Source organism: Acipenser ruthenus, chromosome 10, assembly GCF_902713425.1.
Source record: "Acipenser ruthenus chromosome 10, fAciRut3.2 maternal haplotype, whole genome shotgun sequence".
NCBI lineage: Eukaryota > Metazoa > Chordata > Actinopteri > Acipenseriformes > Acipenseridae > Acipenser > Acipenser ruthenus.
Genome location: NC_081198.1, coordinates 28,026,020 through 28,049,791, shown reverse-complemented (window position 1 = coordinate 28,049,791; position 23,772 = coordinate 28,026,020). Strand labels below are relative to the sequence as shown.

Sequence of the window (23,772 nt, the reverse complement as noted above, 5' to 3'; positions counted from 1 at the left end):
AACCAACCAGCTGCTTCCCTATTGACTGACATGCGTTCAGTCAGTAACATGACCCAGAAGACACGGTTGTGGTGAAATGACCTAGGAAGTGCAATATTTCCTGAGATGACAGCACAGAAACTGAGAACTTTCTTTAACCTAGTCTAGTAGCCGATATCATGTTTCAAAATCAAAATACATGTGTTTCTTTCAAAACTGCACATTTGATACCTATGCAGAAAATGAAAGTGCAAAATGTGTAAGATTTATGGAATTGTTTTCTTAGCTACAATCACTTTGAGTGGATACACTTATTGTCTAGCCCTGAGAGCCTCAAACGTCAAGCCTTGAAACACAACACAGTTACAGAATACATTTTCCACCAACAAGTATTGGGACAGAAGAATAAAAGCAGAATGGATTACGTCATAACTATATTGGTAACCTTAAAAAAAGAGCAATATACACCAACAGTTTGAATAAGCAAGCATTCTGGCAACGAGCACACAATATTCTGATGGCATCCACTGCATGACAAATGAAAAAATGGCATGTGGTATTCTAATGTTATAGAATACCATTTACCAGGCATACAGTGCCAATGGGAACACGATTGACAACCACACAGAATATTAAAAAGCATTGAATCACCACTGGTACACCATTATATTTAATAGTCAGCACATATGGTACTCAATGGTTTTGTATCAACAGCTCCACAAGCCAAGCAAGCACTATCTCGTGTTATGTACATCACCCCTGAGGTTATACAGAAGTGCAGACAGGAGAGGAAATGTGGACTGCAAACTTACAGATAGGCTTGGACCGACTGGAAGCATTCAGAGCCCTTAAGTTAAATTCTTGTGCTGTTTGTTTTTCTACTTTAAAAAAAGGTGCCAATGACATTATGTTTTTTATTTTGCATGTCCCCAAAAATAAATGTTAAGTTAAAAATTAGTTCAATAGAAGTTCAGCAACGGTAAGGTATAATACACACAACAAGCATGTTTAAACACAAACAAGCATAAGAAAAAAAAACGTCTAACAAAATTTAGCTTTTTCGTGAACATTTTTCAAATGTTGATTTGTTTCTGTCTCCATTTGGTGTAAGGATATTATTTGTTTATGTTGTCCCAGGATCTCACTAGCTTTTAGTCCATCAGCTTGTGATTTATCAGGCCATTGACATACAATTGTTAATAAAAACTGTGTAGTCTTACGGCTGGACACCGCGTGCCTCGTAGAGCTGCACACACTGATTATTTGATTATTCGTATTGAGCTCTCCACAGAAATCGGGTACTGACAATCAGGGCGAGGTTCATTGGTGTTGACTGGGCAGATTTACCATTAAAAGTGAAACACGTTAAGAAAGCTGTTTGGATTTGTGCTAATTGCTGCTTTTCTTAGACGCTGTGGAGATCAGCAATCCACACAAACCCAAGCAGTCGTTTCTTCACTTGTTTCACTTTGAATGGTAAATTAGCCCAGTCAACACCAATGACCCTCACCTGGTTTCTGTGGAGCGCTCATAATCGGTTTGTGAGCTCTCCTGCCTTGTGCATTAGTATGTACCCACCACACCCTCTCCCATGCCCCGCCCCCTGTACCTGACTTCACAGAGCAGTCCTTGCCTATTGCATTAGTATGTGCCCCCCTCCACCCCCACACCCGCTCCCATGCCCCGCCCCCTGTACCTGACTTCACGGAGCAGTGCACATGTGCCTTGGACTCATAGTACACCCAATCGAAGCCGGCCTCCACAGCCAGCCTGGCCAGCATGCCATACTTGCTGCGATCGCGGTCGGAGGTGGTGATGTCCACAGCGCGTCCCTCATAGTGGAGAGACTCCTCGGAGTGGTGTCCGTCCTCGTCCCAGCCCTCCGTCACCCGTAGCTTCACTCCGGGCCACTGGTTCATCACCGAGATCGCCAGCGAGTTCAATTTGTCCTTGCAGCGCTACAGAGAGGAGACCGGGTTAGAGAGGTTAGAGAGACAGGGGACAGAGAGGGAGACAGGGTTAGAGAGGATAGAGAGACAGGGGACACACAGAGACAGGGTTAGAGAGAATAGAGAGACAGAGACAGACAGAGACAGGGGGACAGAGAGAGAGAGACAGGGTTAGAGAGGATAGAGACATAGATATGAAGGATGGAGAGACAGTGGACCCAGAGACAGGGGGACAGAGCGAGAGACAGGGTTAGAGAAGATAGAGAGACAAGGGACATATGGAGACAGGGTAAGAGACAGGGGACAGACAGAGCGAGAGACAGGGATAGAGAGAATGGAGAGACAGGGGTTAGATTGGGCAGCAAGACAGGGTTAAAGGACAGAGAGACAGTGTATAGACAGCGATAGGGTTAGAAAGGACAAAGAGACAGAGGATACACAGAAAAACAGGGAGAGACGACAATGAGACAGGGACAGACAGAGACACAGGGTCAGAGAGGACAGAAAGACAGGGCCACATGTGTGCTGACCCCCATTAGCTTACCAACCTAAAGCATCTTTAAGCAATCTAAACTGTCACTTAAATTGCTTTTTTACCCTGCATACTTCTGTTTATTTGTCATGTTTTATACATCTAGAAATACTGTATCATTTGAGAGTTATAATTAACTGTTAAAAATAAACTTTATTAATTCTCTGTTATACTATATACTGTATTACAAAAAATGTACACCAAAACTGTACACATAATACTGTCACTTCATCTCGAGGTTACGGTAACACAGATAAACTACTTGAGCTAGCACTCACCATTCACAATGGCACCCGAAACCTGGAACATTTCTATCTCACCCCCATGGGTTTTTATGTAATATATAAACACCTAAAGCACTGTTCCCACTTTCCGCATTTCTATCTGGTTGTGTTTTGTTATTTTACTCAGTCAACTTTATAAATATCTTCATTGTCCCACCTCAGTCTAGGAGCAGCACCTCTTACGTGTGGCCAGAGGTCTATGCTGTGTAAATATCTTCACTTCCCCACCCTGTTGTAAACATGGATGCCAGCTCAAATGGGCTCCCTTGTATACATATCTCCATTTCCCCAGGCTGCAGGCCCCTTTATAAATGAGCAAGGTTGGTTCAAAAGGGATACCCCCAGATCACTATCTCCACTTCCCTAACCTATCATGGAGACAGGAGTCTCTTTATAAACACTTTTGGAAGTTCAAAGGGGCTGCCCTGTACAAATGTCATAGCTTCCCGACCCCAGCGAAGGGCCTGTCTGTAAACAAGCCCCTATCTTCAAAGAGCGGCCTAGAATAAACATCTTCAACAATAACCATCTGGTGGACAACACAAGAGCGTAGGGAACCTCTGAATAATTAATGCAGTGTTACAGTAAAATAAAGTACCACTTCACTGCAGCCCTCTTGCTCGCTGTCATAAATCTTAACTATATCTGAAGCTCAGCAGCAGCCATGAAAGATATTCACATTTGAGAAACCATTAGATCCCACAGTACAATACGGAAAGAGGCCAGATACTCATTAGAGTAAACTGACTGCCAGGGACCGCATTACTGGTCTCTCAACCCTGGCCTTGCCACTGCAATAAACACACACTTGCACTAAATAATTGATTGGATGTTTGGCCTCGCGAGCCAGTGGATGACTAACGTAGACAGGAGCAGACACCGCTAACGATCTCAATCTCTTGACTGGCACAGATATAAAATAAAAAGATGATGCATATTTAAAGGTAAACAGTCTGCTGTGGGGAAAACATCTTCATGCAGACAGACAGCTAGCTCTGATCTGTGGCTGCCTTCCAGAATACAAATACAAAGCTTAGGAAGTTTCAACTGAATCATTCCATCTCAGTAGAAGTTTGGGATTAGGTGGCATAGCGTGAGTGTGTGGGAGGGGTCTCCAGTCTCATGGAGTATGTTGGTACCATTTTACTAAATGGTACCTCAGCTTTCACTAAATATACAATCAGTAACATTTAAGAAGAAATGTGCAGAGTCTTTGGCCATTCAAACATACCAACATAGGGGGGCTAATTTGAAATAAGTATTAATCTATTAAGATTCTGATATGGCGTCATAGAAAGTTGGACTAATTTAGTTATCTAATCCATAATAAAAATAATATATTTTTTTCTTTTCTTGTTGATATATTTTTATGTGTTATAGATATGATTCTCTGTTGTTTCTACTCAGATTATGATTTGCCAGGCTTTCTATTTTCAGGACTAAAATGCTTTTCCTGGTAAGTGAGGTGGGAAAGCATATCAGTGTTACAGTGTTCATTGCACAGTGCAATGCTAGTATGCTTTCTTACTTCAATTTCCCACAATCGGTGTTGAGGAGACAGGACTAAGCATGGCACATAAGCAGAAAACAACAAAAGAGAGCCATACAGAACACGTATAATAAAATATTATACAGTACATTAAGAAAATGTAGATTCTATAACATATCCCTTAAACAAATGTTTGCCCAATGTCTTCATTAGTGTTAAAGGTTTAAAATACATTGTTCACTTTTAAAAGTCTTTAAAGGTACAAGTGAATATACCAGATTTGGCATCTATGTCGGGCTGCACTTCAAGTTTTTGTTGCTGGAACTAATGGTATGTCATCCTGCTTTACTTATTTTAGGAACTACGCCTTTAAGTATAGGTCTGTTGCTTTTTCAGATACAGTATAGTACACTGCATTACTATGGTATATTTACATAACAAATCCAAGGTATAACCATTGCTTTTTTTAGTACAGCCAACATTGCTAAGTGGCCAGTGTCTGTGAAGGGGTAGTCAATCGCACTGCTTGTCCAGTGTTTGCATTGCACTACCACATCACTGCCAGTGGCCCAGTCTCTGTAAAGCTTTATCAAGTTCTAAAGGCAATGACTCAACCTTCACTTTTTAATGAGCAGCTTCTCCATACACCAACATCTATTTACCCACAGTGTGTCTTCCAGATATACTAAACTGCCTGGAGTTGTGCATGTTTACATTCCATACTAAGGAGTCTTTGTTTGCCTTGTGGTCAATAGGCCAGTGGAGAAAATAGGGCCTCACAGAAAGGAAAACGTGAAAATTATATACCATCTCCATATCAATAGCACGTCCTGGCTTAAGCAAAGGCAAATAAATGCAGCTTTGAGGTTGTAGTACTGAGAGGGACTATTGTACATAGTAGACCAGAAATGGAAGTACAGATCTTGGCCTCTGGAAAGAGTTACCTCGAATGTGTTTATAAAAGGTGCAACTCAAAATACTACCAAGAGGAAATCTTCGATGGAGTGTTGCTACCAGATTGACTTTTCAGCAGGACTGACTGCCCCTTCTCATCTGTTCAAGCTAAGAGATAACACTCCTGAATTCAGGAGGACACTTACTTAAGAATAGAAGAAAAGTGTGAGACTTGGTCTTAGCACACCATTGGTCCTGAATCATTATATGTCCCTACTATTTCTACCTTCTGTTCCAAACTTACTTTTACTCAGCTTCCATTTCATTTTTACTGAAAATACACGTTTATACAAAAAAAATAAATCTGAACAATTTACATGTAGGCCTAAGTAAAACATTCAAACCATCATAGCATCTTCACAGTGTGATAAAGAGCAAAAACCAGAGTCCGCAAGGGGGTGGAGATGGAAAGTATTGGAAATGGCTTACTGAAAGCCACTAGCACTGAATGTCAATGTCATGTATTGTTGTGTATAAAGACAAAAGGTGACCAATATGAGCATAGTGAGAGAGGCTTAAATTATAGAAATAAAGACTGGTGATGCTTTATCATAATATTGACCAAAGGCAGAATAAAAGATTGGTAATGGGGTACTTTATGTTGCCTGAGATAAATTATGTAATGAATCAGCGAATGACAGAGGGCTTTCTTCCAAATATATATGAATGTGGATTAAGAAATACTGAAACAGCTGGTAGGAAGTACCCATAAACATAGGTTGACTTTTCAGGCTTCCATGTCAGAGCAAGATAGCAGTTGCTGTGTAGTGCTTATTCTAAACATATCATAGGCATTGCATTAAGTCTCTCTGTGATAATGGATCTTGAATTATATTAGCTAGTTCACCAGAAGACAACTGCCTGGAATTGTTATTTGATCAATGTACAGTATTATGAAAGTACTGAGGTGTATACATCCTGAATAAACTGAAAAAACAACAAAGAACATATATTTTGTATCTGTCTGTCTGTATATGTATGGCCAACCCTGTAATTATAGTGTCCTTAGGGATAACCCTAGAAGCAGTCTGGTCTAGTGGTTGGACCTAAGAGTTTGGGTCTCAGCTCAACCACTTACTTTCTGTGTGACTATGGGCGAGTAGCTTCTCAAAGCCCCTAGCCTCCAAATTGCAGCCCAGAGCTTTCTGTAACCACTGAGCTCCTCAAACCCTCTACCTTCCACTGCAGACCAGCGCTCTTTGTAACCATTGACCTCCTCAAACTAAAAATTAAATTTTGTGTCACAATAAAAAAATATTTTGCACCTTCAAAGTGTTAAGTATGTTGTTTAAATCAAATGGTAAAAATCCCAATTAAATCCATTTTAATTCCAGGTTGTAACACTACAAAATGTGGAAAAGTCCAAGGGGGGTGAATACTTATGCAAGGCACTGTATATACAGTAGGAGGGATGGAAAAGGAAAGGTTGAATGGAATGAGGAAGGCTGTTCAGTGCCCAGCATTTAGGATTCTCCAGACAAGCTCAAAGCAGCTAAAAGCCAAATAAAGGCAGAATAATACCTCATTATAGAAGCAACAGAAACAAGAATGATTGCATCATAAAACAGTGAGGAGGGAAATGTTAAAAAGCAATTTAAATGACATTTGAAGCTACACAGTCTTACTTAATGATCTTTGACTGGCATTTAATAGTAATCGTTCATATAAAGTCATTAACCCAGATTTTATATGCACGCTGGTTAATGCTGGGGAATTACAGGGCTTATCTTCTGTTTGTGTGATTACTCACACAATAAGGGTATAGACATCTCAGATCTACTTCCATTCGCTATGTAGATTTTGCACGTGCAGTTCATGGACCCCTGCGCTACTTTAACTGTATGACTCCCCCTGCACACAACACGTGTGAAACTGAAGTTCACAAATAAGATTTATGGAATAATTTCAGTAGCTGTAACCCTTTCAACAAAGTATTTGATGGGTCTGTCATACAGCGCCTGTACTTGTAACACAAAGGGGCTCGTTTAATGAATCTCAATATCAGTGAGTCGTAGTTTCCTCTATTGTTTAATGAAATTTTTGAAGGATGAAAATTCAGCAGTAATGTGCAAAACTGAAAAACAAACTATGATTAAAAGACCTTCAATTACATTACTTAGATGTCTGCCACGAGTTTTATAGTCAGTAGGTGTTCTTTGCCTGTAAAAAAAATGAGTTAATTAAAGACTCGAGTAAACTCTTTGAAAATATGGCCTAGTGAGTCTAAATACAGCACCTCCCTATTGAGTGGTCTCTCGTGCAGCCTGATCAAAATGTTACCATTCTAAGCATGTTTAAAAGCACACCTACATTAAAACATTTTAAAAGTGGAATATTTGTCTGTTGACTTCCTGAACGCACTGCCAGAAACAGACTAAACTAAACAAATGAGAACAAATGATAAACAAGTAAACACAATACTGAATACTTCACTTTTTTGTTTTTGCTGTTACAAAAAAAAAAAAGCTTTTAAAATGAATTGAAAACTCTTTTTTTGTCTGATAATACATAGTTGAGAGTGGCTTCTTGCAGTCTGTGAGGTAAGGCTTGAAAGGTGTAAATAGAGGTCAGACAAGCACACCCTTAATTTTATAAAATAGGTTTCTCTGAGGAAGACATGCATTTAAAAACACCTTTGTGCAAAATGACCCTTGTGTTAAGGCTGGTAAATAATGATCTTAGAAGAAACAGCAATAGAACATTTTACAAAATCCACATTATAAGACTTTAGACATTATAAATTAAATATTGCCAACAATGCAGATAGTATTCCTTTAAATGTTAATAACCCGAATAAGAGGTCGATTGTTTTTACTTTAAAGCATTGCTTAGCTCTCCTTTAAAAGCCTTTAATTAGACCCATAGTTCTTTGTACTGCTGCCTCACAACTCCACAAGCAGCCCCTTCCTCCATGTTGGTCCGCAGTATTAGATTAATCCATAACTATCAAGAGTGCTGCATTTAGAAATCTTTTTGATGTTTGTCATTGAATTTAAACGTATTTTAGTATTTCTAAAGGTATTAGATTCTCCAAAGGTGTCTGTGCTGGACAGAATGTACCTTTTTCAGTGTGGCTTAATTGGTCAGTTTGAATATTACAGGATCAACTTCTGTATTAGTGGAGGTAGTGCACTCGCACACTGTGATCCTGAACAAACCGTAGCAGAAATCCATTGATTTAATCTCGACTCCCACAGCAAGATGAAGGAACCCAGTGCAGGTACACATACCGAGGGCCTTTATAATCACATAATAGTTATGATGTTCACCATGTAGTGTAAGATGCAGACAGACAGACAGACAGACAGTTATCATGTTGAGCATGTAGTGTAAGATGCAGACAGACAGACAGACAGTTATCATGTTCACCATGTAATGTAAGATGCAGACAGACAGACAGTTATCATGTTTACCATGTAGTGTAAGATGCAGACAGATAAGACAGACAGATCGACTGGAACTAAACTGATTTCTGATTTTTGCTAATCGTTTTTGTGTGCAAGCTGCCTGACTTGTTAATTGTTAATTGCATTAAATAAAAGTTTGTATTGCCGTTATGTTTTGTTCAGACAGTTCCCTTAACAAGCGTACAGGTATTATTGTATCAATCATGTTTCTGCTGTCACAAGTAATAAACATGCTCTATCAACCATTTTGTAAACATTTGTCTTGGTTCATTTCAAATGGAAAACATTATTGTTGGGAATAATCAATATCTAGTTTATCCCCATTGATACTTGTTTGTTGAAATAGAAAGGATTCATTGATAATTCCAATCAATAGTGGAACACTAGTGCTGCCTTCATGAACTTTACTGTACAGACGGTCTGACTGTGATCTTGTGCTCCTTCAGTTACAGATTACAAACCTAGCTCTCAGTCATGCTTCAAGCACAGCAACTTCATTAAAACTAAAGGAAGTCAGATCAAAATGGAGGGGAAAAATAAACACTCAAGGAAACTTGTACATGGAAGATTTTTTGCTGAAACTTTTCTTTTGCAATGGTACACTTAACTAAAACTCTAAAACTTCTTTGTAGTTGGGCAAACCTTAATAGCAGTTATACATTTAAAAAAAATCAATTTACAATTATAAAGATGAATAAATAACTCTTTGAAACGAGAGAAAAATGTGTCAAAATATTTTTACTCCCACATGACATTATAGGAATGTACCCCGGATGTATCAATATTTATTTGCGGTGTATTTTAAATACATTCAACAACATACAGTGCCTATAGGAAATATTCACCCCCCTTGGATGTTTTCACAGTTTGCTGTGTTACAACCTGAAATCTTGATGCATTTAAATGGGATTTTTTTCCTTTGATTTACACAACCTACTCAACACTTTGAAGAGGCAAGATAATTCTTATTGTGAAACAACAGTTTGTGAAAAATAAAAAAAAACTGAAATGTCTTGGTTAGATAAGTATTCACCCCCGTGAGTCAATACTTGGTAGAACCAAGTTTGGCAGCAATTACAGCTGTGAGTCTTTTGGGGTAAGTCTCTACCAGGTTTGCACATCTGGATAGTGTAATATTCGCCCATTCTTCTTGGCAAAATTGTTCAAGCTCTGTCAAGTTGGATGGGATTGGTTGGTGGACAGCAATCTTCAAGTTTTGCCACAGATTGTCAATCGGATTCAAGTCCGGGCTTTGACTGGGCCACTCTAGGACATTCACTTTCTTGTTTTTAAGCCACTCCAGTGTCACTTTGGCTGTGTGATTGGGGTCATTGTCCTGCTGAAAGGTGAATCTCCATCCCAATCTTAGGTCTTTTGCAGACTGAAGCAGGTTTTCCTCAAGGATTTGCTTATATTTAGCTCCATCCATTTTGCCCTCTACCCTGACAAGCTTCCCAGTCCCTGCCGATGAAAAGCATCCCCATAGCATGATGGGCAGCAGTGTGGAGTAGTAGTTAGGGCTCTGGACTCTTGACCGGAGGGTCGTGGGTTCAATCCCCAGTGGAGGACACTGCTGTTTAAGCAAGGTACTTTACCTAGATTGCTCCAGTAAAAACCCAACTGTATAAATGGGTAATTGTATGTTAAAAATAATGTGATATCTTGTAACAATTGTAAGTTGCCCTGGATAAGGGTGTCTGCTAAGAAATAAATAATAATAATGATGCTGCCACCACCATGCTTCACAATAGGGATGGTGTTACCTGGGTGATGTGCTGTGTTGGGTTTGCACCAGACATAACGCTTTGCGTTTAGGCGAAATAGTTCAATTTTTTTTTCTTCAGAAATGGCTTCCTTCTTGTCACTGTTCCTACAGGCCCAATTTGTGGAATACCTCAACTATTATTGACACATGGACAGTTTCTCCCATCTCAGCCATTGAATGCTGTGGGTCTTTCAGAGTTGTCATTAGCCTCTTGCTGGCTTCTCTGACCAATGCCCTTCTTACCCGGCTGCTCAGTTTGGGAGGACGGTCTGCTCTAAGCAGATTCTGGGTGGTGCCGTATACCCTCCACTTCTTAATGATCGACTGTGCTCCAAGGGATATTCAATGCCTTTGAAATCTTTTTTATACCCCTCCCCTGATCTGTGCCTTTCCACAACTTTATCCTAGAGTTGTTTTGAAAGCCCCTTGGTCTTCATTTGAATGCACTACCCAACTGTGGGACCTTACAGAGACAGATGTATTTAATGTGAAATCATGTGAACCACTTTTATTGCACACAGATGGACTCCATTTAACTTATTGTGTGAATTCTGAAGGCAATTGCTTGCACCTGAGCTTATTTAGGAGTGTCATAGCAAAAGGGGTGAATACTTATCTAATGAAGACTTTTCAGGTTTTTATTTTTAATTTATTTGTTTTTTCACACCCCTCCCCCCATTTTTTCACACATTGAAAGTGTTGAGTAGGTTGTGTAAATCAAAGGAAAAAATCCCATTTAAATGCATCAAGATTTCAGGTTGTAACTCATCAAACTGTGAAACGGGGGTGAATACTTCCTATAGGTACTGTAAACATACAGCTATCTAAAATATGTTTGACGAATATACCTTATTTATTTCATATACAGTAGGGACAATAGCTAAGTTTAAAAATAATTTTGTATTTAGAAAACATACGGTAGATGTTGGTCTTTATGCTGGACAGTCAACGGGGATTCCAGTTAGAAGGAAAAGATTATTCAGATAATCATTCAGATAATATGCATAGTTTTGTTCAATTGTGTAAAAAACATTATTAAAACATTCAGAAATACTAAAAGAAACATATTAAATTCACTGACAACTGTTTCCAAGTCTTTCACAATGTCTTCATGAAAATCAAGTTCCCAAGCTGTGTACCCTTTTTATTATACCCCTTTGCTTGGCCATTACAAATACTGACAACTAAAACTTGCCTTATAATTAACTAAACAGGTTATTCAATGAGGACAGTTTGTTCTGCGTCACTTCAAGCTTGCCATACAAACATTTTAGTATTTTTAAGCTATTTTCTTTTTAGTTATCTTCTTCAATTTTGTCCATTTACTGTTTTGTTTCTTACACAATTGAATGTATCGATAACACTATGTAACACAATTTTTGTTCCTGGGTAGTAAGTGTTATTTCCTAATTGCTTATGCCTCAAAAGTATAGAAAATGACTATTATTCCCCACAAACTTTGCTTTTGTGACCAGGAGTGATATTTTGAAATTTACCTATTTCCAATGAGAAAACGGGCGAATTTGTGTCTTTTTGTTCACATAAAGTCAGAAAAAAACACCATATGAATCCCAATTAACATGTATTTATACTAAAGTAATACAAAAATGACTACAAAAGATTTAGAAGTGAGTAGTTTTTCGAGATTTACGATTATGCTGTAAATCACTTTCACGAATCAGCCCCCATGTAGTCTCCCATCATGTTCTCGTTACAGTAAAAGCATATAAAAGTGTAATAAAACAATGTGAAAGCATGGTAAAGCATAGATACACATTGTAGACCCCACAGAGGTATGGTGAAGTATATTTGAAAACATAGCAACCCATAGCAAACTATGGTAAATACACAGTATAACCACAGAAAAAGCATGGGAAAAAAATTGAAGTGCAAATTTGCTAAGGTAATCTTTTAAGAGTAAAACTAAGGGTATCATTTCAGTAATAGAATATTGCATCTTGGTCAGATTTCTTTTTCATCTTGTAAAATAATATTTTTCTTTTACTGTAATTTGCACTAGTATTGCCCAAGGGTTCCTGTGCTACTCTTAATTCATATAATGATGCAAATATATATTTTTTAAAGAAAAGAATAGAAAATCCATTATCTGTTGCGGGATTGGATTTTGCATTCTAACATTAAAGAACTTGAACCCAAAGTTTATATCGGACCGGTGGGCAGGCGGAAATGGTCATTGCAAAGGCTTGAACCATGCTTTGCATGCGTGCTAAACTAAAATATCAGAAAGAAAAAAAACATAAAAATAGATTCTTAAACAAAAAACACGCATGCCACTTGAAACTGAAATCAGGGCAAATAACTGTGGTCTTGTTTGGACAGTTTTATTAGTAAATAGCTTCAAATATCAATTCAAATAATTTTTTACATTTACCATGATTCTGAGGGGTCCTATTTCTCCAATATTGAGTTATTATATGTTGTATTCTTAATATGTGCCTTCACCAGGCTTTAGGCTGTTTGGAGCCTGTCTGGAGAACCCTAATTGCTGAACAATTCTCTTTGTGACAATGTGACAACATGTCCTGCCCCACCTAGATTTGCCCGGCACAATAAAAGTTTATCATTCAAAAGAATTTTTAAAAATGTATTGTCAGGGTGCGTCGGTCAAAAACGCCCCCTGCAGCATATTGACAGTACTATTAATGCTTTCTTGTTCTGTCTCTAATTAGATGAAGATTACAGTTTTAAAATAATTTAGTTTAAAACAAATATGTTGGATTGAAAGAGTACAAAAAAATAAAGTTCAGTTTTAAAAGCTGAATAAATAGTAGCACATACAGCTCTGGCCAAAAGTTTTGCATCACATAGAATTTTAGGATTAAGACATAATTTAAAAAACAAAACTATACGAACATCATTTTGATCTTTTATTTAACATAATCAAAGAACCTACAAAATTATATTGCAAAAGTCTGCCGGAAGCCATAATAGTAGTACAGCATTTCATGTTAGATTTCAATTTTTATAAGTATATGGAAAACTACAAAGCGGTATGTAATTCAATATGTTAACATAACATTATTCAACAGGTTTCATTCGACTTTATGAAGCAAAATGTGTTAATTCTATAAGGTGATGCAAAACTTGTGTCAATAGCTGTAGATATGTGTGTGTGTGTGTAAGATACAGATGTAGGTAGTGGTATGTGAGAGATTCAATATCCTTGCAAACAGTGAAAATTAACACTTTCAAAAACATTCCTATGCATACTTTAACTTTTTTTAAATACAGTCAAGTTTGTGCCTCGTATCAGTACTCACAGTAATGTCAAAGATTGTACAAGAACAATGGTATTTAAAAGTTGGGTTTTTATAACTTGATTAAATTATAGTCTTGATTAAATAAATAGTTGGATTCTAGGCTTTTCTTCGCTCCATTATCAACAGTCTAGAAGTGTATTACATTTCAAAGATATATTGAAGAAGTCATTAATAATAATTAAAGTTTTATATATAGGGCCCAGTGTGACAACACTGACTTAGAATAATTTAGTGTGAGAGGTCTGAATTGAAGTGCAATGAGATAACAGGAAGTAAAATCTAGTAACAACTTAGATAGCAGTAGTTAAAAAATAGTTCTTAACATCTCCAATCTAGCATTATACTGTGAAAATAATGATATACCTCTTAGAAAAATGGCCTCAAAACATGATTTTTTGTAGTTTTTCAAATCTGTTTAAAAATAAGCGGTTCAGACAAAATATAAGAGAAAGATTACTCAAAGATTTCTACCTGTGCCCATACAGGACATGCATACACACACACACACACAGTTTTATACAGGACATGCATGCACACACACACACACACACACACACACACACACACACAGTTTCATACATGACAAGCACACAGTCACACACACACACAGTTTCATACAGGACACACACACACACAGTTTCATACAGGACACACACACAGTTTCATACAGGACATGCACACACTCACAGTTTCATATAGGACATGCACACACACACACACACGGTTTCATACAGGACACACACACTCACACAGTTTTATACAGGACATGCACACACACACACACACACACACACAGACAGACAGTTTCATACAGGACACACACACAGTTTCATACAGGACACACACACAGTTTCATACAGGACACACACACACACACACACACACACAGACACAGTTTCATACAGGACACACACACACACAGTTTCATACAGGACATGCACACACACACACACAAACACACAGTTTCATACAGGACACACACACACACAGTTTCATACAAGACACACACACACAGTTTCATACATGACATGCACACACACACATACACACATAGTTTCATACAGGACATGCACACTCACATAGTGTCATACAGGAGTCAGTACAGTGAAAGTGAACACTTTCAAAACATTCCTCTGCATACTTGTACTTTTTTTAATATAGTATGACGGTCAGGTTGTGATCTCATCAGGAATACTACTCCACAATCTAGTGGCTGAGTGACTACAGGATTTGTTAGCCGTGACTCCCCAGTTAAGCTTTGCCGTGGGACTCTCATTAACTGTTGGTCTCCAGTTACTTTGTCTCTGTTTCCGTCCCAGGGAATACATAAGGCAGCTTTTTAAATCAAATTGACATGCTGTGAAATCTCCTTTATAAAGTAAAACGCTCTTAAAGGGATTCTTTATACCATTCAGAATACAGGCCTCACTTAAGGCCACCTCACAATGAAGGCCTATTGAGGGCAATAACCATCGTCAGTATTAAGGCCATCCCAAATGAGCCACTGTTACATCACTAGAGACCAACGTGTTCTAAAGTACCTAACCCTCTGAAAACCTGGATTCCACATGATGTAACAGGGATTTAATAGAAAAACTATTAGACACTAAGACACCATTGTAAACATCTTTGACAGAAGCTTCAGCTGTGTCCTTTCAGTAGTAAGGCCAGCCCCCTATTAAGGCAACATTTTGTTGGTCCCCTGACTGGCCTTAATAGCCAGATGTCACTGTATTTCATTTCTTAACTGTTTAATATCCCAGAATGTGTGTTTTGTATTATCCTGCTCTTGCTAATTCTTCTTAGATCATTGTTTAGCAGGCTTGCTAACATGCGTCTTTTCAAGCACTGGGGCTACTGAAAAGCCTCCTTATAGCTGAAGTCGGGCGGTCTTAGGGACTATTAGTGGTGTACAGCTATTTCTGCGCCCTCTTTAAATGCAATAGAGGAAAATCTTTATTTTCTACACTTTTGTTTTACAGTCACCTCCAAACAGTCATTTCATGTGGGCTCGTTTTCCCTTATCAGAACACACCCCAGTCCTATTTAGTTTGATTAACTTTATTACGGTTTACCCAAGGACTGGAAAATTCTATACTGAAAACTATCTAGTAATCAAACTCAGTTTTTAAAGAAACCAACGAGTGATATTTTAGTATAACATTTCAGATGTGTTCAATGTGCAGCGCCTCATGCTGGTTTCTTTCTTTTTCATATTTAGAAAGGTTGTTACCTCACAAACCCATGTTGAACGTATCAGCTTTCTAGGTGTTTCTTGTAAATTGTTATTGTTATACAAAAGACGGAAATGTAAAATGTGTTATGCTTCCACAAGCTAAAACAAAGCTTACATACAGAATCCCTGGATTTAATATTGCCTTAGGCAATGCAAACAAACTGGCCAGCCAACAATAGCTGGTTTATATTAAGGCAGAGTAGATATAAGCCTGGAATGTAGTAAACATTGCAAAGAATAATATTTCAGTGGAAAATCAAACATTATTATAGACTGTTTTAACATAAAATCCACTTCCACTAATTAAAGTAAACAAATGGAAAAAGATGAAAAGGATTGTATAGAATTGCATGGTGTACTGGACATGTAAAGTAAAAAGTGAGTTTAGGATTGAAATCAGGTGTTCGGAGGTTTTACTATGCTACACTTCTTTTCTTTAACTGACTCTTATTTTTTGAAGGGAGAAAATGAATTTTTAATTGAAACAAAAACAAGAACCAAAAAACATAAATATCAGGTCCCAAGAACCTCGACTACAACAATTTTTTTTTAATGTTTAAAACAATATGAAAGACTTTAGTCAACATTTTGCAAACACGCCTCTATATTGTTAAGATAAATCACCTGTATAACATGGTACCTGTAAGTCAATGTGCTTATAAGTGGTCGTTATAAGCACATTGACTGTGCATGTATTCTTCAGCTGAAGATAATGCAGTAGATCGATCAGATGGTAAGCAAATATATATATATATATATATATATATATATATATATATATATATATATATATATATATATATATATTGAAGCATACCTATGGACTCAAATTAGAGAGTAGCTCGTGCCAGGAGGTTGGATGCACGGTTTTATTTCACTTTCTGGACTGTCTGTCCTCTATAATGTAGTGTAGTGTTCCATCCTATTATATATGTATATATACAACGAACTTTTCTTTCCTCTTCACACTGGCATTTCCTGAAGAAGACCTGTTAGCAGAAATAGTCGTTTTTCTTTCCTCACAGCAAGTGTTTCTGTCACCTGTTTTTGCCGCTTGCATTCCACGCAGCCTCTCGTTATGCTGATTGAAATGACATAGGTACCGCATTCAGCAGAATGTTTAGATTTTTTTTTTGTACATACACTATTTTCTGCTTTGCTTCGGAAAATCAAACTCGTCAGAGGGATCATAAATCAAGCTTTAAAACGGTGTTATTTTTTCTTTCATGGTCGTCAGGATTCTAGAGGAGCGGTTTGTCGTAACCACTACACAAACACAGACACCCGTAGGTTCGTACACTCTCATTTACTTCACATAACTGTAACAACCAGCTTCATTTAACTGAAATTCATAGAGAAAAAATATCTTTACATTATAATTTCTGAGAATCCCTCACTTTTTATAAACAGGACATTTAAACTGGAATTCCCTGAATATATGATATTGAATTTGATATAATAGCTAACCCAATGAAAACCTGTATTTATATGAATCGATTTGTAACTTGTCCGTGTTATATAATAGCAACACAATAGCTTCAAAACACCTGTGAAAATCACCTTACAATGTTTTTTTGTTTTTTTTCTATGTCGATTTACACCAATCTAATGCTTTTAACAGCAAATAAAACAGTGGGGTGCGGGCGGGGTTCCCCAAGATAGGATTGCTGCAGCTCCGAATCTTATTCCGTGCTTTACATTCATTCATTCATTCCGGAGTCAAGCCAACGGGGTAACAGAGAGAGGGGGAGATTACACGTTTGTTTGGTGTGTTAAATACTTTTTTTGTTCAGACTTCGCAAATATTTAGATACAGAGTTACTTGGATACGTACGTATTTAAAAAGAAAAAATCTGTTTGACTGTAATTTGTCAGTGACGGGTTCACAATAGTGATGACTGGTTGCGTGACTATAAAAACCTGTGTAAATAACGTTCCCTAATCAGTAATCTCGGCTGGACGGAGAAAAAAAAAGTCAATAAAACTAAATCAATAAGGTTCGCTTGGTTTAAACAAAGTGGGCAAAGGGCAGGCACCAACAGAACAGCACATAGGCGTTCCAAGCGTTCACTAAACCACAGTGTACAGTCGCAATATGAAAAGGCACTAAAATAAAGCATATTCCAGTATAGTCCATGCCTTACCTGGGTCATTAGTCGGTCAGCACCTGTATTTTCCTCGTCTTTGAAGATTATGTCAGGATTGTAGTTTGGAGCTAGCTCTTTAAACCGGTCGGAATTCCTGGTGATTTTACCCTCGTACCTGCCGCTGGCGCCGAGAGTTTTCTCTGCTACGTTGGGGCTGAACTGCTTATAAGCGAGTGGAGTGAGTTTCCTGGGGTGCCGTCTCTTGCCGTATCCCCTGCCCGGCCCGCAGCCCTCGGAGGCCGGGACAAGGATCAGGGCGCAGCCGCTGAACAGCCCCAGCAGCACAGGCAGCCTCATTCCACCCCAGGTGGGCGCTCCGATTGATCGGGAGGGTGAAACTGGTCCCCGTTTCCCCGTTTTTCTCCTTTTCTCCCCCACGGGGTATGGGGAGGGGGAGGAGAGACCCTTAAAATCGGATCGCGGGGTCCTCAACCCTCGCCATCCCCAAAGCGCAAAGGAGTCCCAGTCCCGAGAGCGCAGTCGTGCCGGTTTCTTTTAAAGAGCAGGTGGCGTCCTTACTCTCTCCCCCTGAAGCTGTCAAGTACGATCTGCAACCAGCGGACAGGGGTAGGAATAAATAGGGAAGTCCGTTTGTTTTGGCACATGGGTTCAAAGCCGGTTCCTCGCTACCAATGTCCACTCTGTGTCTTTGGGCAGCGGTCAGAGGGTGTTCGCAGTGGTTTGCGCTCTGGTTGGCTCTGAATGCGTCCCTGTGGCGCAGGGCTCAAGCTTGAAATGGAAATTGAACAGATCCGGGAACAGGAGCCGCTTGAGACCGCACCCTGCCAGCCCTGCCTTTCTGTCCCAGCCTACCTCTCCTCCCATCGGGTCACTGTGGGGCAGGCTGTGTCTCGCATTTATTACCCACCACTCCTCTCCCGGTCTGGGTCCGAAATGTGCCCACCTATAACCCTCCCTTAATCAGTCAGCGCCCCCTGGTATTGTAATCCTTATCAGACTGGCAATGTCAACAAGATGCCCCGTTACCATGTAGCTCACCACGTAGACAGCTATTTAAAATAAAAAGCAATGCCGAGTCCTTACTGAAGTTCCTTTCCACAGAACACACGAACGGCTTTTTGACTTGAAACAATGAATTATATGGTCAAATGTTTTTGAGGATAACCAGTAACTATTCCCCAGTCTGCCAGTCAATTTGAACATTGTTAGATTTGTGCACCTGTTGTGCCGCATCAGTACCTTTAAAAGCGGAATTAAATTGCTCTAGCGCACCAACTGCCGATTAGAAAAAACAGGTAACCTGTGACATATCCGATAAATGGAACCCCAATAAAAATAAAAGTGATTTGCAATAAATTATGTTTTTTTTTTTTTTACATAAAAACCTTCTATCCTTGTATGCTTTGCTGTTAGGTGCGATTTACCTGCACACTTGTTTTACCAAGCTTATTATGTTTCATTTCATTTTGCTGCACATTATTATTATTATTATTATTATTATTATTATTATTATTATTATTATTATTATTTACTGTATTCAACGTGTATAGGGGATGCTACATTCACCAGCAACCTACCTCACGCTGGTAATTTCCCCATGTATGTTAAATGGATGTTTAGTCGTCTTCAATCCCGAAAGCACCTGTATTCTCTGCTCGTATGGGACGACACTGCCACCTGCTTATATACAGTCTACACGCAGTGATTTAATAGCGTGGTGAAAAATGACCAAAAATACCCAAAACCGCATAGATATGTATGTCAGTTATCGTTTCGATGTTGTAATTTTAAAACAGAAAATATAGCTCAGCATAAAATTTAAAGAGCTGGATCCCGTACATTGTAGGATCATCATATTTTAAAAGGAAATTAACTTATATTTAATTGTATTCTTTTCATATCCCACAGTTTATCCTGTGGTACACTTTGCAGATATTTAACAGATTCGTGTATGCGTGTGTATGTGTGTGTGTGTGGACTGGTTGTCGCTTATGTAGAAGAAAATGAGACTCGCTTTCATACAAAAACACCTATCCAGAGGGGCGTTTGAGTGTACAGTAACGGTAGTCAAGTAGACAAACGTTTTCGGTAGTGCCTTCTTCAGTGTACCCCAGCGCATGTATGTGGCAGGCTCCTACACATCAGACTAATGCATTCCATTATTACGCACAAAGTTCAACAACACGTTAGACCACGGTCTTTGAGTGATTTAACTAACGCAGATAACTGATCACTGTTTCTGTACCATATGTGTAGTCGATCACACAGTGCCTCCAAGCACAGCCCATTCCCAGCAAACCAAGCCATTCAAAACTAAGTAAGGGAGGTGCCATCGCGAAACTAGTTATCATTGTTATACATCGCCTATGTGCTCTGTGGCTGTTGAGAGATACTGACCAAAACAGTTGCAAAAAGATATATAAATATATATATATATATATATATATATATATATATATATATATATATATATATATATATATATATATATATATATTACTTGCCTGTTTAAGTGCTTGGGTAATTTCAAGATAAACATAAGTTAGTCATAAAAGCGGGGTCAAATCTTTTTTGCATGTAATAGCTAAAGTGCATGCCCATTAATTCCAATCTAGAGCTACAATTTAACATCCTCAAGATTAACTGACTAATGGCCTCGGCTTGTACTAAAGCTACGGGAACGCACATCCTTATCAAATCCGCCGGGTTTCTACGCCTTTAAAATGCTATGGTCTTCTCAGACTGTAAAACGTTCACATTTAGATAGAAATTCACGATAATGTTTTCCCATTGTCCACTATAATGTTTGAAGTATATTCATATTTGACATAACATAATAACATACAACATTATTATTATTATTATTATTATTATTATTATTATAGGTAGTAGTCGTAGTAGTAGTATAGAGATTAGAATGTTTTTATTTTTATTTTATTATTTTAACCTTAAGAAGACGACTTTCCTTCAACTAAAAACTTCTAACCGAGCAGCTGCATCGTTAGCCTTGCAATTTGTTTTTTGTTTTGTTTTGTTTTTTGTATTGAGTCATGTGACCTAACTAGAATTTCATAGATAAAGAAATGACCTTATCTGTTTAGGCGGGGTTTTACAGTACACGAGCAATGGTACCCAGATCAGGATCTAGATTAAGTTATTTATTGTTCGTTTTGATAAAAAAAAGTAGTTGGCTGCAACGAGTCTGTCTCCCAGGATATCACCAGATTGCAGGCTCCAGGAAACACACACCTGTCCACTGATTACCGCCCGCTTTGAAAACAGACAAGTTTCCTAACAAAGAGTAAGACCAGTCAGGTAACCAGAAGATGGATTTATAGGGAGATGCCCGTGCATGGAATTGCCTGTAACAAGTGAAGATTTTCACTATTTAAAAGTTTTTTTTTTCTTGATATTATTTATTTTTGTTTTCTTTTAGACCGTTTTTTGGTTTTTTTGGGGAGTTTTAGTTTCTATATAGATTGTGTCAAATCAAATGTAGATGATGATGCATCAGTGTTTTCATTCGTATGGTTTTTAAATGACGGTCGTATGTTGGTCTTGATTGTAGAAAGATAATGTAACCAGAGCCCCTTTCACACACAAATGCCGCTGCTGACAGAGATGTTTAAAAATTATTTAAATACCCATTCACACAGCACGAAATTGCGCAATCTATGCCGGTATATAATACCGTCATAACCCTTTCAAGCAGTCAAAGGGATCACGTGAGTCCAACTTTCAAACCTGTCAGTCAATGATCGTTTTCATGGCAACGGCGATTCACCCATAAATGACAGCATCACGCACCGTCCCTTCTATTTGTGAATTCACCTCCTCCTCAGCCGGTAAAGTTAACAATTCCTTAACTTGTTCCAGACTGCAATTACTGCCTCGTTCTTGGTCAACCAATGTACTTGAAAAAAATGAAAGCGTGTACACCAACGACAAAAATACAGAACACGTCCGATATACGGTAGTCATGTGGGATGTTGACTTTCAATCCACGCCCACTATACCGCTTCAGTACCTGCACAGGCGTTTACAGGCGTTAAGACTGTTCAGTGCCGTCTCTGAACCACCTCGCAGGGTGGTTCACAGACGGCATAAAATATGACGGCGGTGACGGTATAGGAAATTCAGACAGACCAAAATGCTGCATCAATGCCGGTGTAGTGTTAGAAAGTGGTACATCGTCAGAATGTGGTATGCATACCAAAACTTGACCTGTGTAATGTCAGAAAGAGATACGTTGCCACATTGAAAGTGGTAGGTGGTCAGATTTTGTCGAACACAGGTACAATTACCATTAATTATATATAATTTTTTTTGCAAACTTAAACTGGAAACAGACAATCAATTTCTCTAAAAAGAAAAAAAAAAATCACGATGAACAAGACAAAATGAAAAGTCCACTGCAAAGTTGCACAAGTAGAAAAAAAAAATGTACAAGACCCAATGTATTGCATATTATAAATATTCACATAGTGGATAAATATAAAAAAATTACATTAACAACGATGTAAAAGACTGGAAAATATGTAAATTACATTTAAAAAAAATAATGTAAAAGACCAAAAACAGCATAACGTACCATATTTGAATGGGCGCTTCCCTGCTCTTAGCGGAAGTTGTTTAGGCATGTGCGAGCTAGCACAGTGAGCTGAGTACCACTTTTTACCGCATACCTGAAAATAATACGCACAGGTTCTGAGCCGTCATAACTCGTCTGTGTGAAAGAGGGAAGATGATTTGATATATTTGGGACTGAAGATCGTGGCCTTAAAATGAATACAGTGGCAGATTTACATTGCCAACAAAATGAGCAGCTGAGGTGTAGCATGCAGTATGGATTTAGGATGATTAGGCAGTGACACACATAATGTAAATGGTAAGCTTTGTTCACAAGTTTATTGTTTCCAAATTATTATTATGTATTTGTTTTGCTTAATCATGTCCAAGCTCTATATTTTCCCTATCTAAACGAACGATTTCCTCAGTTAACCCAAATTGGGTCTTCACTGAACAATACTTGTAGCATTGTTTAACAAATAGCAATTGCTCTACATGTCCATTGGGTCACAGTGTTCTGCACGTGGCGTTGTTTATGACCCCATGAAGGCAATTCCAAACAAATCAAATTAAAACAAAATAAATGTAATTATGTTGGATTTTGTTTCCCAGCAAACCATGGTTTAAACTTCTGGTTTAGTCCCAGGGAAGCAAATGTTGAGGTGTTCATTTTATATAATTGTGGCACATTACTTCATTTATTGATTAAGTAATTCCAGTATACAACAAACTGAAAGTCTTCCAAATGTTGACTGTTTCATATGACGGGTTTGCATTCCCAGTTACCTGCTCTTTACAGTGTATTATGGATATCTACTGGACCTAAATGTATTGTGTTCATATGTTCTAGTATTTGTCCATTGGTATAACTCAGTACTGATTTATCAAAAGAACAAACTTTGATGAATTGGTTACAACAAAACTGCAGTCCACTTTTTTTTTTTTTTTTTTAAATACAGATTAGGTTATAATTCATTGATGTGTGACTGAATCATTCCATAGTTTAGTTCTATGTACTCTACTGCAGACCATCTGTCCAGTACAGTTTGAGTTTCTGTTGTTGAGGCACAAGAGTCCTCCCTCTTGTATCCCTTCATTTAAAAAAATGTGAATAAGGCACTGCTTTTTTATCCATAACCTCTGATAATTACTGATGTGAGGTTGGTAGTGTAATTATATGTCAATTTTATTTCTGGTTTTGAATTCTGGATGCATTTTA

The 23,772-nt window shown here is 38.2% G+C and overlaps 1 protein-coding gene across 1 annotated transcript in view; it reads right to left on the bottom strand.

Annotated features, from left to right (window-relative positions):
• The window catches only part of ihha (Indian hedgehog signaling molecule a), a 37,289-nt gene extending 18,424 nt beyond the window's left edge, over positions 1-18,865 (bottom strand). The window contains exons 1-2 of the mRNA XM_034023549.3: positions 18,021-18,865; positions 1,676-1,937 (exon numbers count right to left, since the gene is read on the bottom strand). Of these exons, the coding sequence (XP_033879440.3) occupies positions 1,676-1,937; positions 18,021-18,320 (562 nt within the window). The 5' untranslated portion in view covers positions 18,321-18,865. The remainder of the gene's footprint in view (positions 1-1,675; positions 1,938-18,020) is intronic.
• Positions 18,866-23,772: the final 4,907 nt, after the last annotated feature.